Source organism: Somniosus microcephalus, chromosome 28 (genome assembly GCF_052327205.1).
Source record: "Somniosus microcephalus isolate GS21.2 chromosome 28, FLI_Smic_1.0, whole genome shotgun sequence".
Lineage (NCBI taxonomy): Eukaryota > Metazoa > Chordata > Chondrichthyes > Squaliformes > Somniosidae > Somniosus > Somniosus microcephalus.
In genome coordinates, this window is record NC_141014.1 from 43,970,123 (window position 1) to 43,985,292 (window position 15,170).

A 15,170-nucleotide genomic window follows, 5' to 3' on the forward strand; every position below is an offset into this window, starting at 1 on the left:
AAAGCTGGTATCAGTAAAAATGACCATGAAGTTATCAGATTGTCGTAAAAACCCAGCTGGTTCGCTAATGCCCTTCAGGGAAGGAAACCGTACCTGGTCTGGACGTATATGTGACTCCAGTCACACACCAACGTGGTCGACTGTTAATTGCCCTCTGAAAGTGGCCTAGCAAACCACTCAGTTGTATCAAAAGCAAGAAGCTGCCCTCCCACCACGACCTTCTCAGAGTAACTAGGGATGGGCAATGAATGCTGGCCTGGCCAGCGATGCCCACATCCTGACACTGAGTAAATGAATGACGGGACTCTGCTCTTTTCACACAAACTGTCTCACTGAATGGTGCCTTCAGTCAGACAAATAATAGCTGAATGGTTGGCATTTAATTCATAACGTCATCAGCGGAGCAATCATTGAAAATCTGACAACATAAGTTTAACAAAACTGAAGGTATTTATTCAAGATTTCAAATCTGAGTACTGTATTTTGAGAAAAAATACCAATATTCATAATTTTTAGCATATTTTGCTTATTTTATATTTCTCCTTGTCTTGTCTTGCAGGACGGTTAGAGCTATTTTATGAAGAGCTGTTTTTGAGAGAGGAAAAGAGTACAGACAACAGTGTGAGTAAAAACATAAATCCCAGGGATTTAATTCCCATTAAATTTCATACAGATTGGGGAAGCCCAAGGTTGATTCCTCCTTTGTGCTGAGTTAGCTGCCTTCATTCAGGGCAGCAGTGCTACAGTTGGATTCAGTGCCCCTGAGCTAGAAAGGTGGGAAACATTCAACCTAGGTTACCTGCTCACTATGCATTGCCTCCTTTAACATAAAAAACATCACAGATGCTTCATAAATAGGTGTCAAAATGGACAGTGAGCGGAAGGGAGAGATTAGAAGAGGTGACCGAAAGCTTAATCAGAGTGGGTCTTGAGGACGTTTTTATATGTGGGGAGAGAGGGCGAGAGGTTTAAGTAGAGAGTTCCGATGAGCAAGACCAAGACAGTTGAACACTTCACCTAAGGATATGGGATTCACAGAAGGCCAGAGTTAGAAGGGTAGAATGTTCCGATGGGAATATAGGGCTGGAAGAGGTTGCAGAGCAATACCATGGAGGAAAAAGATGAAGGAAGGGATTTTAAATGTAATGCATTGGAGGACTGGGAGTAGTGTAAGTCAGTGGACCAGGGTCAGGGCAGGATATGTGCGGCAGACTATTAGACAAGTTGGATATTCTGGTCACTGGACTGGGAGTAGTGTAAGTCAGTGGACCAGGGTCAGGGCAGGATATGTGCGGCAGACTATTAGACAAGTTGGATATTCTGGTCACTATGCCAAAAACAATATGTATCAGAGAAAGTGCAGAGAAGATCAATGACTGATTTTTTATAATATGGAGTGAGCTATGAAGAAAGGTGAGAGAAGCTCAAGCTCCAAAGTGTAAAGAGAAGAGGGGGAACTGACTGCAGAACATTAAAAGAAAGACTTGATTTATATCGTTCCTCACGACCTGGGGATGTCCCAAAGCACTTTGCAACCAATTAATTACTTTTTGAAGTGTAGTCACTGTTTTAATGTAGTAAACGCGGCAGCCAATTCGCGCACAGTAAGCTCCTACAAACAGCAGTGTGATAATGACCAAATAAACTGTTTTAATGATGTTGATTGAGGAATAAATATTGGCCAAGACTCCCCTGCTCTTCAAAATAATGCCATGGGATCTTTTACGTCTTTTAGGTTTAATGTCTCATCTGAAACCTGGCACCTCTGACGGTGCAGCGCTTCCTAAAGTAAACCTAGAATATTACTTCAAAGTAAGTCAGGCTATTAAGACCAGGGAATATAAATTTAAATGAGCAAAAATTAACTTTTAAAAGAGACGAATCAAGTGGCATCAGAGGGTGGGAGAATAATTGGACCAGGTCAGGCAGATATAATTCAGTCCGCATTTTGAAGTTAAACATTTTGCTCTTATTGTATATAATAGTTTGATTTTATATGATCATTTGTAGTTAAGTAGTAAAAGTTAGGGCAGTTTGGCAAGCAGAGTTGAGTTGGTTTGAGAATAAGGAGTTTCTCTCCAGTACAGGCAGAATAGCTGGGAGATGCAAAACTGAGACACTACAGTGGCAGGAGGGGGTAGTTGCAGTGTGGCAAGTTTACATAACTAGTTTTCATTATAAACGTTGACACAAAAGGGTGACAAAAACATGACAAAGGAAGTAAGGTTTTATAGACAGTCCATGGAGCTGTAAGATATGATACAGATTTTGGGAAGAAATTTGGTACTCTGTGATAAATGGTTGAAACAGTCTGCTGAGATTGGGTTGTAGAGACAAAAATAGGGGATTCAAACTAATATTGCAATGATGGGAGAGTTGGAGTACTAGAGTTATGAACTACAGTGCTCTGTACGACCTTTTTCTCATCACTTTTACTTTCTTAAGTGTTACCATTTAACCAGAAAATGAAGGAATTCGATGGTACAATATGCATTTAATACACATTATAGAGACTGGGTTATGCAGTGAATAAGAACACTGCTCTTTCACTTTTGGGATCTGGATTTGATCCACGTCAGACTAATAGGATGAAAGTCTCCTCAGGGACTGAGAACTCTACTGATAGTGAGAGTTCTGTGTGAATTGAGTTTGAGTAGTCTCAACCAAATTCCTAGTGGGCATGGACCCAAAGCATAGAACTACCATTAAATGAACACTAATTGGTAATAAGTTGTCAATCTCGCTCAGAGGCTACAGGATAGCTGGTGTACAAAATGGAAACATTTCATAAGAGTGCTCTTGTGAGGTTTGCGACTGAAGCATATTGTTGGACAGAGCACAGGGAGTTTTACTCTGCACCTATCCTTTGCTCTGTCTGACCTGGAAGTGTTCAGTGCTGATATTGGGTGCCTGAACTAGAAAGGGTTTCATTCCCCAGCACCAGCGCCAGCATTCCTTACCTAAATGAACAGAACATTTACAAACAAAAAATTATTAAAAGAACCCAAAAATCATGGAAATACAAAGCAAGTTAATCAGCATTTGGAAAAAAAAATGGCTAATATTTCAAATGTAATCCATCACCAGTTATTTACCCTCAATATGGTTTCCATGTCACAGGACATTATCACTATCAAGATGTCAACGACGGAATATGTGACTGCTAAAAAATACATCCAGGATAAGAAATTTGTAGAACTTGTGAAAATTCTGAAGCTAATTCAAAACTGCAGCAACTGGAAAAGTGAAATCCCGATCAACTTTGGAGATGCTGGTAAAGCCATTTTTTTACAATCTGCAAGGGCAACAGAGACATGACTCGAGGTGCAGAAAACCCCTAAATTATTGGATCTGTCCAATAGATGAATTGGCCTCGATATTAACCCCCCTATGACGGGGGTAGGGTTAAAGTCTTAAATATGGGGAATGCGCCCCAACACTCCTTTTTTATGGCGGCAGATATCAGGGTGTCCAAGTGTCCCGCATCTCCACGGCAGGACACTTCATTAGCATATTGAAATCATGCTCCCACAGTGCAATTGGCAGCCCGATTTTAAATTCACTCTGCTTTTCCCAGAGGTCGGAAAACCCGACAGTGAAAGGGAGGCGGCAGCTGCCGGCTCCGCAAGGTAAGTGCCTTTTCCAGCACTGCTTATGGCCAGGAGTAGCACTCCTGCTCTACCTGGCCCCTCAAGGAAGCCTTCAGCCCCCCCCCGCCAAGCGCAGCCTTTCTCTTTCCCGCCACCCCCCCTGCCTGTTTACCAACCTCACCTCACCACCACCCCCAGCCCTGATCGGCAACTCTCCCCAAGGGACCCCAGCTGTGGTCTCTTGCCACTGGTTTTCCCTCCTGGACATCGGCCAGGCTGTCAATCTGGCCGGCTGCTGGGCGGGAAACGGAAGAATAATGATAATGAGTTCCTGCTGTTAAATTGAGCAGGATCTCCACGTCCCCGGCCTTGCCAGGTTCTTCAGCCATTTTCGGCCTTCCCCGCCTCCCATAAATATTGGAGCCATCATGGTTGAATTTCCATGGGGGTTCTCTTGATCATCCGCTGTAACTTTGGCAGAAGATCCACAGAAACCCTGGAAAAACGGTGGAGACATTACATGGCTTGTATGGGTAAGGCTCATGCTGTAAAATTGTAAAATCTAGGGTCCAGACCTTTACATTGAATTTAGGCTGTGCATTGTGATGCTGTGGCCTCATTATTTAGCCACAACTTGCACCTCCTAAAATGGGGTGGGCAACAAATTGGGTGCACAACTGCAGTATGCAGGCCATAACATGATCTGGGCTTTGCAAATTGATCCTTATGTGTTCACTGCGTTACTTACTGAAGACTGTGTTTGCTGGTGTCACTCACTGAAGACCATAAGGTCAATAATGTGATGGTGGATGCCATCAGCCACTGAAGGAGCTAGTATTTTTGAATTTTGATCCACGGTAGCCAAAAAATATTTACAAGCTAACCTTGTGTTGTATAAGGTCAGCTCATTTGGGCGCAGTTGCATGGAGTCTAATGAGGGGGAGCCACAGAGCACACTCGCTCCCTTGTGTTCACTGGAGTCGCTTGCTCCCTCTGATAACTAACATCAATTAATAGGGGAAAATAAATTTCACTCTACAATGTGGCGATATTCCTAGAATAAGGTGTGCAAAATATTATTTCCAATATTTTAAGAAATATCTTGCACTGATATCTTTTTATTTGTTTTTCCCCCCCCAGCAAGTGCATTAGTACCATACTATGAAAAGGCAACTGGAGGCACTGGAGATAATATGATGGTGAGGTACCAGCAATGGGAGTAGGAAGGAGTGAAGCATCCTGTGTATGGGCATTTTGGCACTTGTGATGGCATATACATACACAAATTTATTAATGAACCATCAAAACAATTTCCTACGTATAAAACGAAACATACCATTTTGTCCTTGTACAAGAACTTGGTTAAGCTTCAGTTAGAATACTGTGTCCAGTTTTGTTCTTGTGGGAGATATTGAGGCTTTGGATAGGTTGCAGAGGAGGGCCACAAGATTACTTCCCATTTTAAAATACCTTAGTTACCCAGATAGGCTCAACGAGCTGTGTCTCTATACTTTAGTGAAGTGTAGACTCGGGAGATTTGATCGAGGTTTATAAAGTAATGAAGGGATTACATTGAGTTTATGTAGACCAATTATTTCAAGTGAATAAGTCAGGGGGGACAAAGGGTCATGCTTACATGTTGTGTAAGGGCAGAACTAGGTTAGATGTTGAGTGGTTCTTCTCCCAGAGAATAGTGGACCTGGTTGTCAGATTGCCAACTCATGCAGTGGATGCCGATTCGCTGTAGTCCTTCAAGCGAGAACTGGACCTGTTACTGCTGGGGCGGAGATCACTTTGTACCAGCGGTAAGTATCCTGTCACATAAATCAGGGCCAGTGTGATCTCCTGGATTAGTTTTGATTGCCTTACAGGGTCGGAGAGGAATTTTCCATTTTTTCCCCTACTTGGCCTGGGTTTTTTTAAATCTGTTTTTTTGCCTCTCCCAGGAAGTAACTCAGCTCTGGTGATTAAGAGGCAGGGGGGAGAGTATGTGTATTGTGATGCACAAGGCATCACAGCTGTGTGGCACAGGCTGGATGCTTTTCCTGTCCCAGTTTTGTATATTAATCTCTATTGATGGTAAATTGAACTATTAAAACAGGAAATGATTTAAATATAGTGTAACTAACTTAATAATGAACAAGAAATTAGGCTGTTGACACTTAAATCACCACATGGGAATATGAACATTGCACAACTGCAGAAAATATTTAGGAAGCTCAAATGATTCTCATTGTGAATGAGGTGACAACATGGAGGCCAGCCATTTTCAGCATGTGTCAAATCTCCCAATCCCAAGATGATTCAGAAGGCATGGATAGAAATCGGGAAATGATACTGAAACATTTTCCGATCTGCATCCAGGTCCATAAGTAGTCTCTGTTTTAGTGACATAAACAAGTTAGCCTAGGTTTCAATCACTAGACTTACACGGCCAACCAAAGAGCAATGGAGTGCTTGAAGGCAGCCCAAGGCTATGATGGTGGTAAATAAGTATTAATATTACAATTTCTCAATGATAGGTTCAACATAAATACCCAGTTACAGAAGTAAATATTTTTATTTTTGAACACTATACATGTTCAGTCATCTTTGAAGTTGCACACACATTGGAAACATATACAGGGATGTTACTTTGTTATATATTACATTATATTGTCAAGGTATTTAATTTGAAGAACAGGAATCTCTAAAATTTGCACTGTGATGATCACAAGGTAGTTTTAAATGGAGATGGTCATTTGACCCATTTGATTTCATTCTTCTGGAATACAAACCATACCATTTTCCCATGACTGCAAGATTAAATGATTTTAGTGTTTTGGCCTCAAGAATGTGTGGCTGAAGAGATGGTGCAGAAGGGAGAGCTTTAGATTCCTGGGACATTGGGTTCTGGGGGAGGTGGGACCTGCACAGGCCGAACGGGTTGCACCTCAACAGAGCCAGGACCAATGTCCTTGCGGGGGGGGGGGTGGGGGGTGGTTTGCTCGTGCTTTGGAGAGGGTTTAAACTAATTTGGTAGGGGGATGGGCACCAGAGTGTAGCATTTAGAAAGGAGAAACAAGGTGCACAAAGGATTGGGAGAGGCAGATAGCACTAGAGTAAGAAATAGTACGGTATTTTAGGTGGGGTCAGACTAAGATAGATTTACAGTGCATGTGTGTGAATGCACGAAGTGGTAAATAAGGTTGGTGAGCTGCAGGCGCAAATAGCCATATGGGAATATGATGTGGCGATAACGGAGACCTGGCTCAAAAAAGGGCAGGATTGGGTACTAAATATTCCTGGATATAAGGGGGGGACAATTCAGTTGGTTGCGCCTCCCGATAGAGCCTTAAGAGGGCGCTAACGGGACGCAACACAACTAGCACCCGGGCGCTGCACTGCCCACGCCTCCCGCAAAATTCAGCGGGAGGTTAGTGGTGGTGCTAACCGGTAGCGCCCTGTGGCGCTGTGCCGCTGGCGATGACATCATTGGCGTGCGCAGCGCCCCGCTCACGCCCCGGCCACGATCTTCGGGAGCGCCCCCTGACTTACCGCCGGATGCTATGTCTGACAGGGTCAGAGAGGCGTATCTGCGGCCGGGGAGGCGCAATTTAAAGGCGAGGTGCGGGGCGGCCATTTTTGTTGCTGGCCACCTGCCTGCGCTCCGTCCCAGACCTCCTGAAAATTCAGCGGGAGGTTAGTGGTGGTGCTAACCGGTAGCGCCCTGTGGCGCTGTGCCGCTGGCGATGACATCATTGGCGTGCGCAGCGCCCCGCTCACGCCCCGGCCACGATCTTCGGGAGTGCCCCCTGACTTACCGCCGGACGCTATAAGAAGGGGAGGAAGGCCTGCAATACCGCGGCGCGACGTGCCGCAGCGTGTGGCGCTGCGGCACATAACGCCGCAATATTGACTCACAATGCCCCAAGAGGGATGCGGGGTGCTTCCAGTAGCGCCCCGCTTAGCTCTTGGGGTGCAACCACTCAATTTCCGGCATGGGGACGCTAATTTTTCCGGGGCGCTACTTTTAGCACCCCGCGCTACTCAATTTTTAGCCCAAGGTGTTTAGGAAAGATAGGGAAGGAAAGAAAGGAGGTGGAGTAGCAGTATTGATGAAGGAGAATATTACAGTGCTGGAGAGAGAGAGGATATCCTGGAGGGGTCAAGGACATAATCTATTTGGTTAGAGTTGAGAAACAATAGAGGTGCCATTACACTACTAGGTGTATTCTTTAGGCCACCAACTAGTGGGAAGGAGGAGCAAATTTGCAGGGAAATTACAGAGAGGTGCAAGAACTATAGAGTAGTGATAATGGGGGTCTTCAACTATCCTAATATAGACTGGGATAGTCATAGTGTAAAGGGCAGAGAGGGGGAAGAATTTCTGAAGTATGTTCAGGAGAACTTTCTTGATCAGTACATTTCTGGCCCAACGAGGAAGGAGGCATTGCTGGATCAGATTCTGAGGAATGAGTTGTGTCAAGTGGAGCAAGTGTCAGTAGGGGAACATTTAGGGAACAGTGATCATAGCATCATAAGGTTTAGATTAGCTATGGAAAAGGACAGGGAGCAATCTAGAGCAAAAATACTTAATTTGAGGAAGGCCAATTTAAGTGGGTTGAGAATGGATCGAGCCCGGGTAAATTGGAATCCATGATTGGCAGGCAAAACTGTAATTGAACTGCCTTTAAAGAGGAGATGGTTCGGGTACAGTCGAGGTACATTCCCATGGGGGGGAAAGGTAGGGCAACCAAAGTCAGAGCTCCCTGGATGACGAAAGAGATGAGAGTAAGATGAAGCAGAAAAAGGGGGCATATGACAGATGTCAGGTTTAGAATACAAGTGAGAACCAGGCTAAATATAGAAAGTTCAGAGGAGAAGTGAAAAAGGAAATAAGAGGGGCAAAGAGAGAGCATGAGAATAGATTGGCAGCTAACGTAAAAGGTAATCCAAATGTCTTCTCTAAGCATATAAATAGTAAACGGGTAGTAAGAGCAGGGGTGGGGCCAATTAGGGACCAAAATGGAGACCTACGCATGGAGGCAGAGGGCATGGCTGAGGTACTAAATGAGTACTTTGCATCTGTCTTTACCAAGGAAGAAGATGCTGCCAAAGTCATAGTGAAAGAGGAGGTCGTTGAGATACTGGATGGGATAAAAATTGCTGAAGAGGAGGTACTAGAAAGGCTGGCTGTACTTAGAATCATAGAATAGTTATAGCACAGAAGGAGGCCATTCGGCTAGTCCCAACTTAAAGTAGATAAGTCACCAGGACCGAATGGGATGCATCCTAGGATGCTGAGGGAAGTAAAGGTGGAAATTGCGGCGGTACTGGCCATAATCTTCTGATCCTCCTTAGATATGGGGGTGGTGCCAGAGGACTGGAGCATTGCAAATGTTACACCCTTGTCAAAAAAGTGTGTAAGGATAAACCCAGCAACTACAGGCCAGTCAGTTTGACCTCGGTAGTGGGGAGCTTTTAGAAATGATAATTAGGGACAAAATTAACAGACACTTGGACAAATGTTGATTAATTAAGGAAAGCCAGCATGGATTTATTAAAGGTAAATTGTGTCTAACTAACTTGATTGAGTTTTTTGATGAGGTAACAGAGAGGGTTGATGAGGGAAATGCGGTTGACGTGGTGTACCTGGACTTCCAAAAGGCGTTTGATAAAATGCCACGTAATAGGCTTGCCAGCAAAGTTGAAGCCCATGGAATAAAAGGGACAGTGGCAGCATGGATACGAAATTGGCTAAGTGACAGGAAACAGAGTAGTGGTGAACGGTTGTTTATCAGAATGGAGGAAGGTATACAGTGGTGTTCCCCAGAGGTCAGTACTAGGACCACTGCTTTTCTTGTCTTGATATATATTAATGACTTGGACTTGGGTGTACAGGGCACAGTTTCAAAATTTGCAGAGGACACAAACTTGTAAGGATAGTGATAGACTTCAAGAGGACATAGACAGGCTGGTAAAATGGGCGGACATGTGGCAGATGAAATTTAACGCAGAAAAGTGCAAAGTGATACATTTTGGTAAGAAGAACGTGGAGAGGCAATATAATCTAAAGGGTACAAATCTAAAGTGGGTGCATGAACAGTGAGTCCTAGGGCTATATATACACTCATCATTGCAGGTGGCAGGGCAGGTTGAGAAAGCGGTTAAAAAAGCATACGGGATCCTGGGCTTCATAAATAGAGGCATAGAGTACAAAAGCAAGGAAGTTATGATGAACCTTTATAAAACACTGGTTCGGTCTCAACTGGAGTATTGTGTCCAATTCTGGGCACCGCACTTTAGGAAGGATGTGAAGGCCTTAGAGAGGGTGCAGAAAAGATTTACAAGAATGGTTCCAGGAACTTCAGTTACGTGGATAGACTAGAGAAGCTGAGGTTGTTCTCCTTAGAGCAGAGAAGGTTGAGAGGAGATTTGATAGAGGTGTTCAGTATCATGAGGGGTCTAGACAGAATAGATGGAGAGAAACTGTTCCCATTGGCGGAAGGGTTGAGAACCAGAGGACAAAGATTTAAGGTGATTGGCAGAAGATCCAAAGGCAACATGAGGAAAAGCTTTTACGCAACGAGTGGTTATGATCTGGAATGCACTGCCTGAAAGGGTGGTGGAGGCAGATTTGATCGTGGCTTTCAAAAGGGAATTGGATAAGTACTTGAAGGAAAGAAATTTGCAGGGCTACGGGGAAAGGGTGGGGGAGTGGGACTAGCTGAAGTGCTCTTGCAGAGAGCCAGCACGGGCTCGACGGGCCAAATGGCTTCCTTCTGTGCTGTAACCATTCTATGATTCTAACTTCCCTTCCTACCATCTTCTGTATCCACCACGAGAAGCACCCCAACAGTACTCAGCATAACATGGAATTGGCAGCACCAGGATTATGGAACCCCTTCCTTCCCTCAGTCTTTCCCTCCTCCTATAATCTACAGGTTTTTAAAACTCAAGCTTCTTGTCACATAATCATTACTTCCTGATTTATTCCACGTTCTTTCCTACCCTTTTCATCTTGGTGATGCCAATACTATTGCCCCGACCCTTCACCTAGGTTTCTCAATATAAATAAAGCACAAAGGCATGCAACAGAACTAGCACCGATCACAGCATCATCACATGGTGACTGCTAACCAGCTCCAAAGGATGTGGCATTGCCCATAGAGGAAGCACTGATTTAATAATACATATTGGCCAAACTCTTTCCTAGTAATCAGTTGCTGATCATCACTTGATGTATCTGCAGTAATTATTGTCACTTGCAATCATTAACTCTTTATGTCAACACATATCAAGAACACTGGCTGCTCCCACCCAGACTGAAGGCCACTGCCAGCAAAATAAATGGACTCAAAACTGAATAAAATCACTCTCATTGCTTTCAGCCAGGGAACCATTTGGGATTCTACAATTCACCTTAGTGACACTGGGCTAGGAAGGGGACAAAATCAGTTCGGATTCCCATTCCTGATCATTATCCAGTGACTATCCAGCCATATAGACTGCAATGGTCTTTTCTGGTCCTGTACATTCCTATGTCCCTATGACTTTTGGTAGAAAGTAGTTGTATGTGGAGACTGGCAGTGGACAGGGTTGCTCTGGGCTGTGATGACTTCCATGGAGAACTGCCAGTGACAATCACTGTCAAGGTGCACGCATGAAGAATAGTTATCTTGGTGAGGTACTGAAGGCCTGCCAGTACCTGTAGAGTTAGACGCCAGTAAGAGTCATCATCTTCATAAGAGAAGGGCACAAAATCACTCCCATTAAGTTTAATTGACTGAAATTATATCAAGGCTCTAATCTTATCTTGTGATTTAGATGACAATTAAACCACAGATTGTAACGTGATGTGAAACTATCAAGTGAGAGCAGTGCCTTGTCATCACTCACAGGTTTCCAGCATCCGCTTTGTAACTCGTATGGAGACATCCAGTATGCACATTCCAGTAGCTATCTAAAACTTCATTTTTCCATTTTGATTTAACAGTGCATCAAATGGAATGTGGTGCAGTCAGAGTCAGCAGCGCTGGGACCAGCTGAGCAGTAAGTGTTATGTACGTTTAGCATTTTTCAGTGAGTGTTTTCTGTCACATACCCATCAGTCTCTCAGTTGACATATGACGCTAGTTTTTGATTGACGGGCAGCGTTGTTGCAGTGAAGGATCGATTTTTTTTCTTCCAACGAGATTGGGTGTAATGCTGTGGATACGAGCAAACAACCTATCAAATGAAACCTGCTCAAGTTTAATTTGGTGACATGTACAATTAAAATATAGCAAGATAGACACTGTTGTTCTACCTCTGCGACCTGGCTTCACATCCCAGCGATGTCTGCTAGTTGTGAATGAGTTTGAGCAGAATTAATCCAGTTGAACGTGGGCATGTGCCCAAAGCACAAAATTGCTCTTAATTTGAGATATACAGTATATTGGTCGCAACATTTTTGGAGTCAATTGGTTGCTGTAACTGTGTTGTGATTTTATAATTTTCTTAATGTACATTGGAGGCGAGGCATTGCTAGATCTAGTTATGAGTAACAAAATAGCTGAAATAGAGGAGTTAAATGTGGACCTCGGGAATAGTGACCATAATATAATACGGTTAAGGTCCAAATAGAAAGGAGAAAAGTTAGTACAAAAACAAAAGCACCAGATTGGTATCGAGCAGATTTTAGAAAGACGAGGAGCGAGCTAGCTGCAGTGAGGTGCAAGGAGAAATTGGCACACAGGACTATAGATTAGCAATGGGATATACAAAATCCTTCTCTTTTCTAAACAACAAAGTGAAGTACTTATTCAGTATTCCTGCCAATTTCTGTTTATCCTCTATTAATTCACCTCACATTTAACAATTCTTCCTTTACTTTACTGTGCTCTTAATATTTTTGAGATTATCTTCTCGTACACCTTCCTTGCTTTCCTTATCATTCTCTTAACCTTTTCTCTTTTCTTGTATTCTCTCTTATTTTTATCATTACTATGGGCTCAATATGCCCTCTGCTTCAATTTTAGTTTGTTTCCAACCTCTTTATTTATCCGCAGCATCCTGAAATTTAAAATAGTCTCTGATGTAAAAAGACTACTGAGCACTTGGTTTGAGTATAAAACAAGGCTTGAATCAACTGTTTCACAACCATGAGATTCGAGTTACATCACTAGTTCCTGGTTACAAAAACGTCCTGAGCAAGCTGGGCCCACGCCCAAGTATTTATACTCCTTGGACGGTGCCACCAGCTGGCCGCCCAGTGTTACTTCATGAGTCATTTCTTCATGAATGATAATATTCATGACGGTCTCCTTTTTTAATGGTATACATTTATTCTACAACTTGGCAATCTCCTTTCTAAAAATATCCCACATGACTCAGTTCTGGGACCATTTCTGTTCACTGTGTACATCAATAACTTGGATGCATGGCTAGATGGAGTTGTCTGATTCCAGGAATGAGGGACTTCAGTTATGTAGATAGACTGGGGAAGCTGGGGTTGTTCTCCTTGGAGCAGAGAAGATTGAGAGGAGATTTGATCGAGGTGTTCAAAATCATCAGGGGTCTGGACAGAGTAGCTAGAGAGAAACTGTTCCCATTGGCGGAAGGGTCGAGAACCAGAGGACACAGATTTAAGGTGATTGGCAAAAGAACCAAAGGCGACGTAAGAAAAAACTTTTTTACGCAGCGAGTGGGTAAGATCTGGAATGCACTGCCTGAAAGGGTGGTGGAGGCAGATTCAATTACAGCTTTCAAAAGGGAGTTGGATAAGTATCTGAAGGAAAGAAATTTGCAGGGCCACGGGGAAAGGGCAGGGGGATGGTTCTAGCTGAAGTGCTCTTGCAAAGAGCCAGCACGGGCTCGATGGGCCGAATGGCTTTCTTCCGTGCTGTAACCATTATGACTCTAATGCTTAACCAGGCATGGCTGTTGAAGCAGAGACTGTAACATCATTTTAAATAATTGGATAAATATTTGAAAAGGAATATAAAAGGATGTAGGGAAAGAGCAGAGATGGGACAAATGATCTCTCTGCTGTAATTCCTCAATGAGGTTAAATTCCCATCTGCATCTCTAATGAAAAAAATATGCAGATATTTATCCAAAGAACAATGAATGCATGAAAGTCTATGATATCAATTATATTGAACAGGATCCTAATATACTTTCGTTTTTAGTTATTTAAATGTTACGGGTATGGGGTGCCTCTGTTTTTTCCCCTATTCTCCCTGGACTGCATGCCCATGCACAGACTAAGATGAAAATCCTATTCTGTGGTCTTTGCCAAAGCCACATTGGGTCACGTGTAGGGAAGTACACAAGAGCAGCCTCCCCACCGTAGGAAGTCTGGGATCAGGGAACTCTGCAGAGTGACGTGATATGCCCTTTATTCCATTACTGTGGTAGTGGTGCAGTAACACTCACTCAAACACATTACACTACTGACCTGTTACAGACTCTCATATATTCCGCTCATTATGGTTTCTGGTGTTCGCTCTACAACAATGTAAAATTTGGCATATTCATTTTTATTAAATTCACTTCAGACTTCTATGATAGTGTTATAATAAAGATTGTTAGGTGTTAATTGCCATCATTATCATTGGCATTTGATAAGCTGTAACATTACAGCACTAACATTTGTATAGAATTTGTTGTCCAGCAGCTCCTCAGACTTAAACTAAGATATAAAAATATAAGTTACAATACTCATTGCATGCTTCAGTGAAAATATATGTGGAAGTGATGACAAGGATGCAAACATCATAAGCAGTGATCTTGAGTAATTTATAGACATAATTTGAACCCCAAGATTAGAAAGTAACAAAGTGCATTTGTTGCCTTGATCTACAAATAGACCAGTCCTGCTACAGAATTGGAATTGGCAATTGTGTTTTTTCTCTCTCTAGATATGAAGACCAATCGGATCTGTTCATTCGGTTTTGTTCTCAGATTAAGAACATAGGCCTCGTCTGTCTTCTGGTGGTTTTCACAATGACGCTTGTGGCATTTACAAGCATTTTCTCCTTAGTACCCTGGTCCTGTCAGAAGCACTCATTTGCAGAATGCACTGACAGCAGCTTCTGGTCAGTACTGAAAGCTTTACTTTGCCCTCAAATCAGGCTAAGGCATGGGGCTCCTCCACCTGTTTGAAGCAGCAATCATTGTAGTCTTTCAAAATAAACAGCCACATTTAAATTTAACCTGATTTTAACTGAAGTTACTGGTCTTAAACCATTTATACACGTGATAAATTTTCCCTTGTCCATCTACAGATGCCATTTTGACATCTGGTGCTTTGCTGTGTCTGTACACAAGCTCTCATTCTTTCTGCCTTTTAAGAAACATATTTTAGATTTAAAAGTAATACAGGCTATTTCATTAATTTATATCTTATCTTTGGTAGTCCAAGTACACTAACTTTTATTGATTCTCCAAACTGATGTGTGAGGGGAGCATCCCATTCGCTCCATTGAGCGAGTTCTCTTTTCATCAGCTGCTGAATTTTCTGATAGGGACTAATGATGTAAGCAGGAGAAACTCACTGCACATTTTTAACAACCCATCTCAAAGAATAAAAAATTATTCTGCAGGCTAAGTGCT

The 15,170-nt window shown here is 42.9% G+C and overlaps 1 protein-coding gene across 6 annotated transcripts in view; it reads left to right on the forward strand.

Annotated features, from left to right (window-relative positions):
- LOC147099704 (uncharacterized) overlaps window positions 1-15,170 on the forward strand; it is a 171,841-nt gene that overhangs the window by 94,311 nt on the left and 62,360 nt on the right. For 4 of the 6 annotated variants that reach the window (XM_085969095.1, XM_085969097.1, XM_085969096.1 and 1 more), the window contains 5 exons: window positions 560-621; window positions 3,121-3,274; window positions 4,731-4,789; window positions 11,569-11,624; window positions 14,477-14,770. In XM_085969095.1, coding sequence (XP_085825221.1) covers window positions 560-621; window positions 3,121-3,274; window positions 4,731-4,789; window positions 11,569-11,624; window positions 14,477-14,720 — 575 coding nt within the window. In that variant the 3' untranslated portion in view covers window positions 14,721-14,770. Of the gene's footprint in view, window positions 1-559; window positions 622-3,120; window positions 3,275-4,730; window positions 4,790-11,568; window positions 11,636-14,476; window positions 14,771-15,170 lie in introns of those variants that run through there. The other 2 variants (XM_085969100.1, XM_085969099.1) reach the window with 2 other exon arrangements.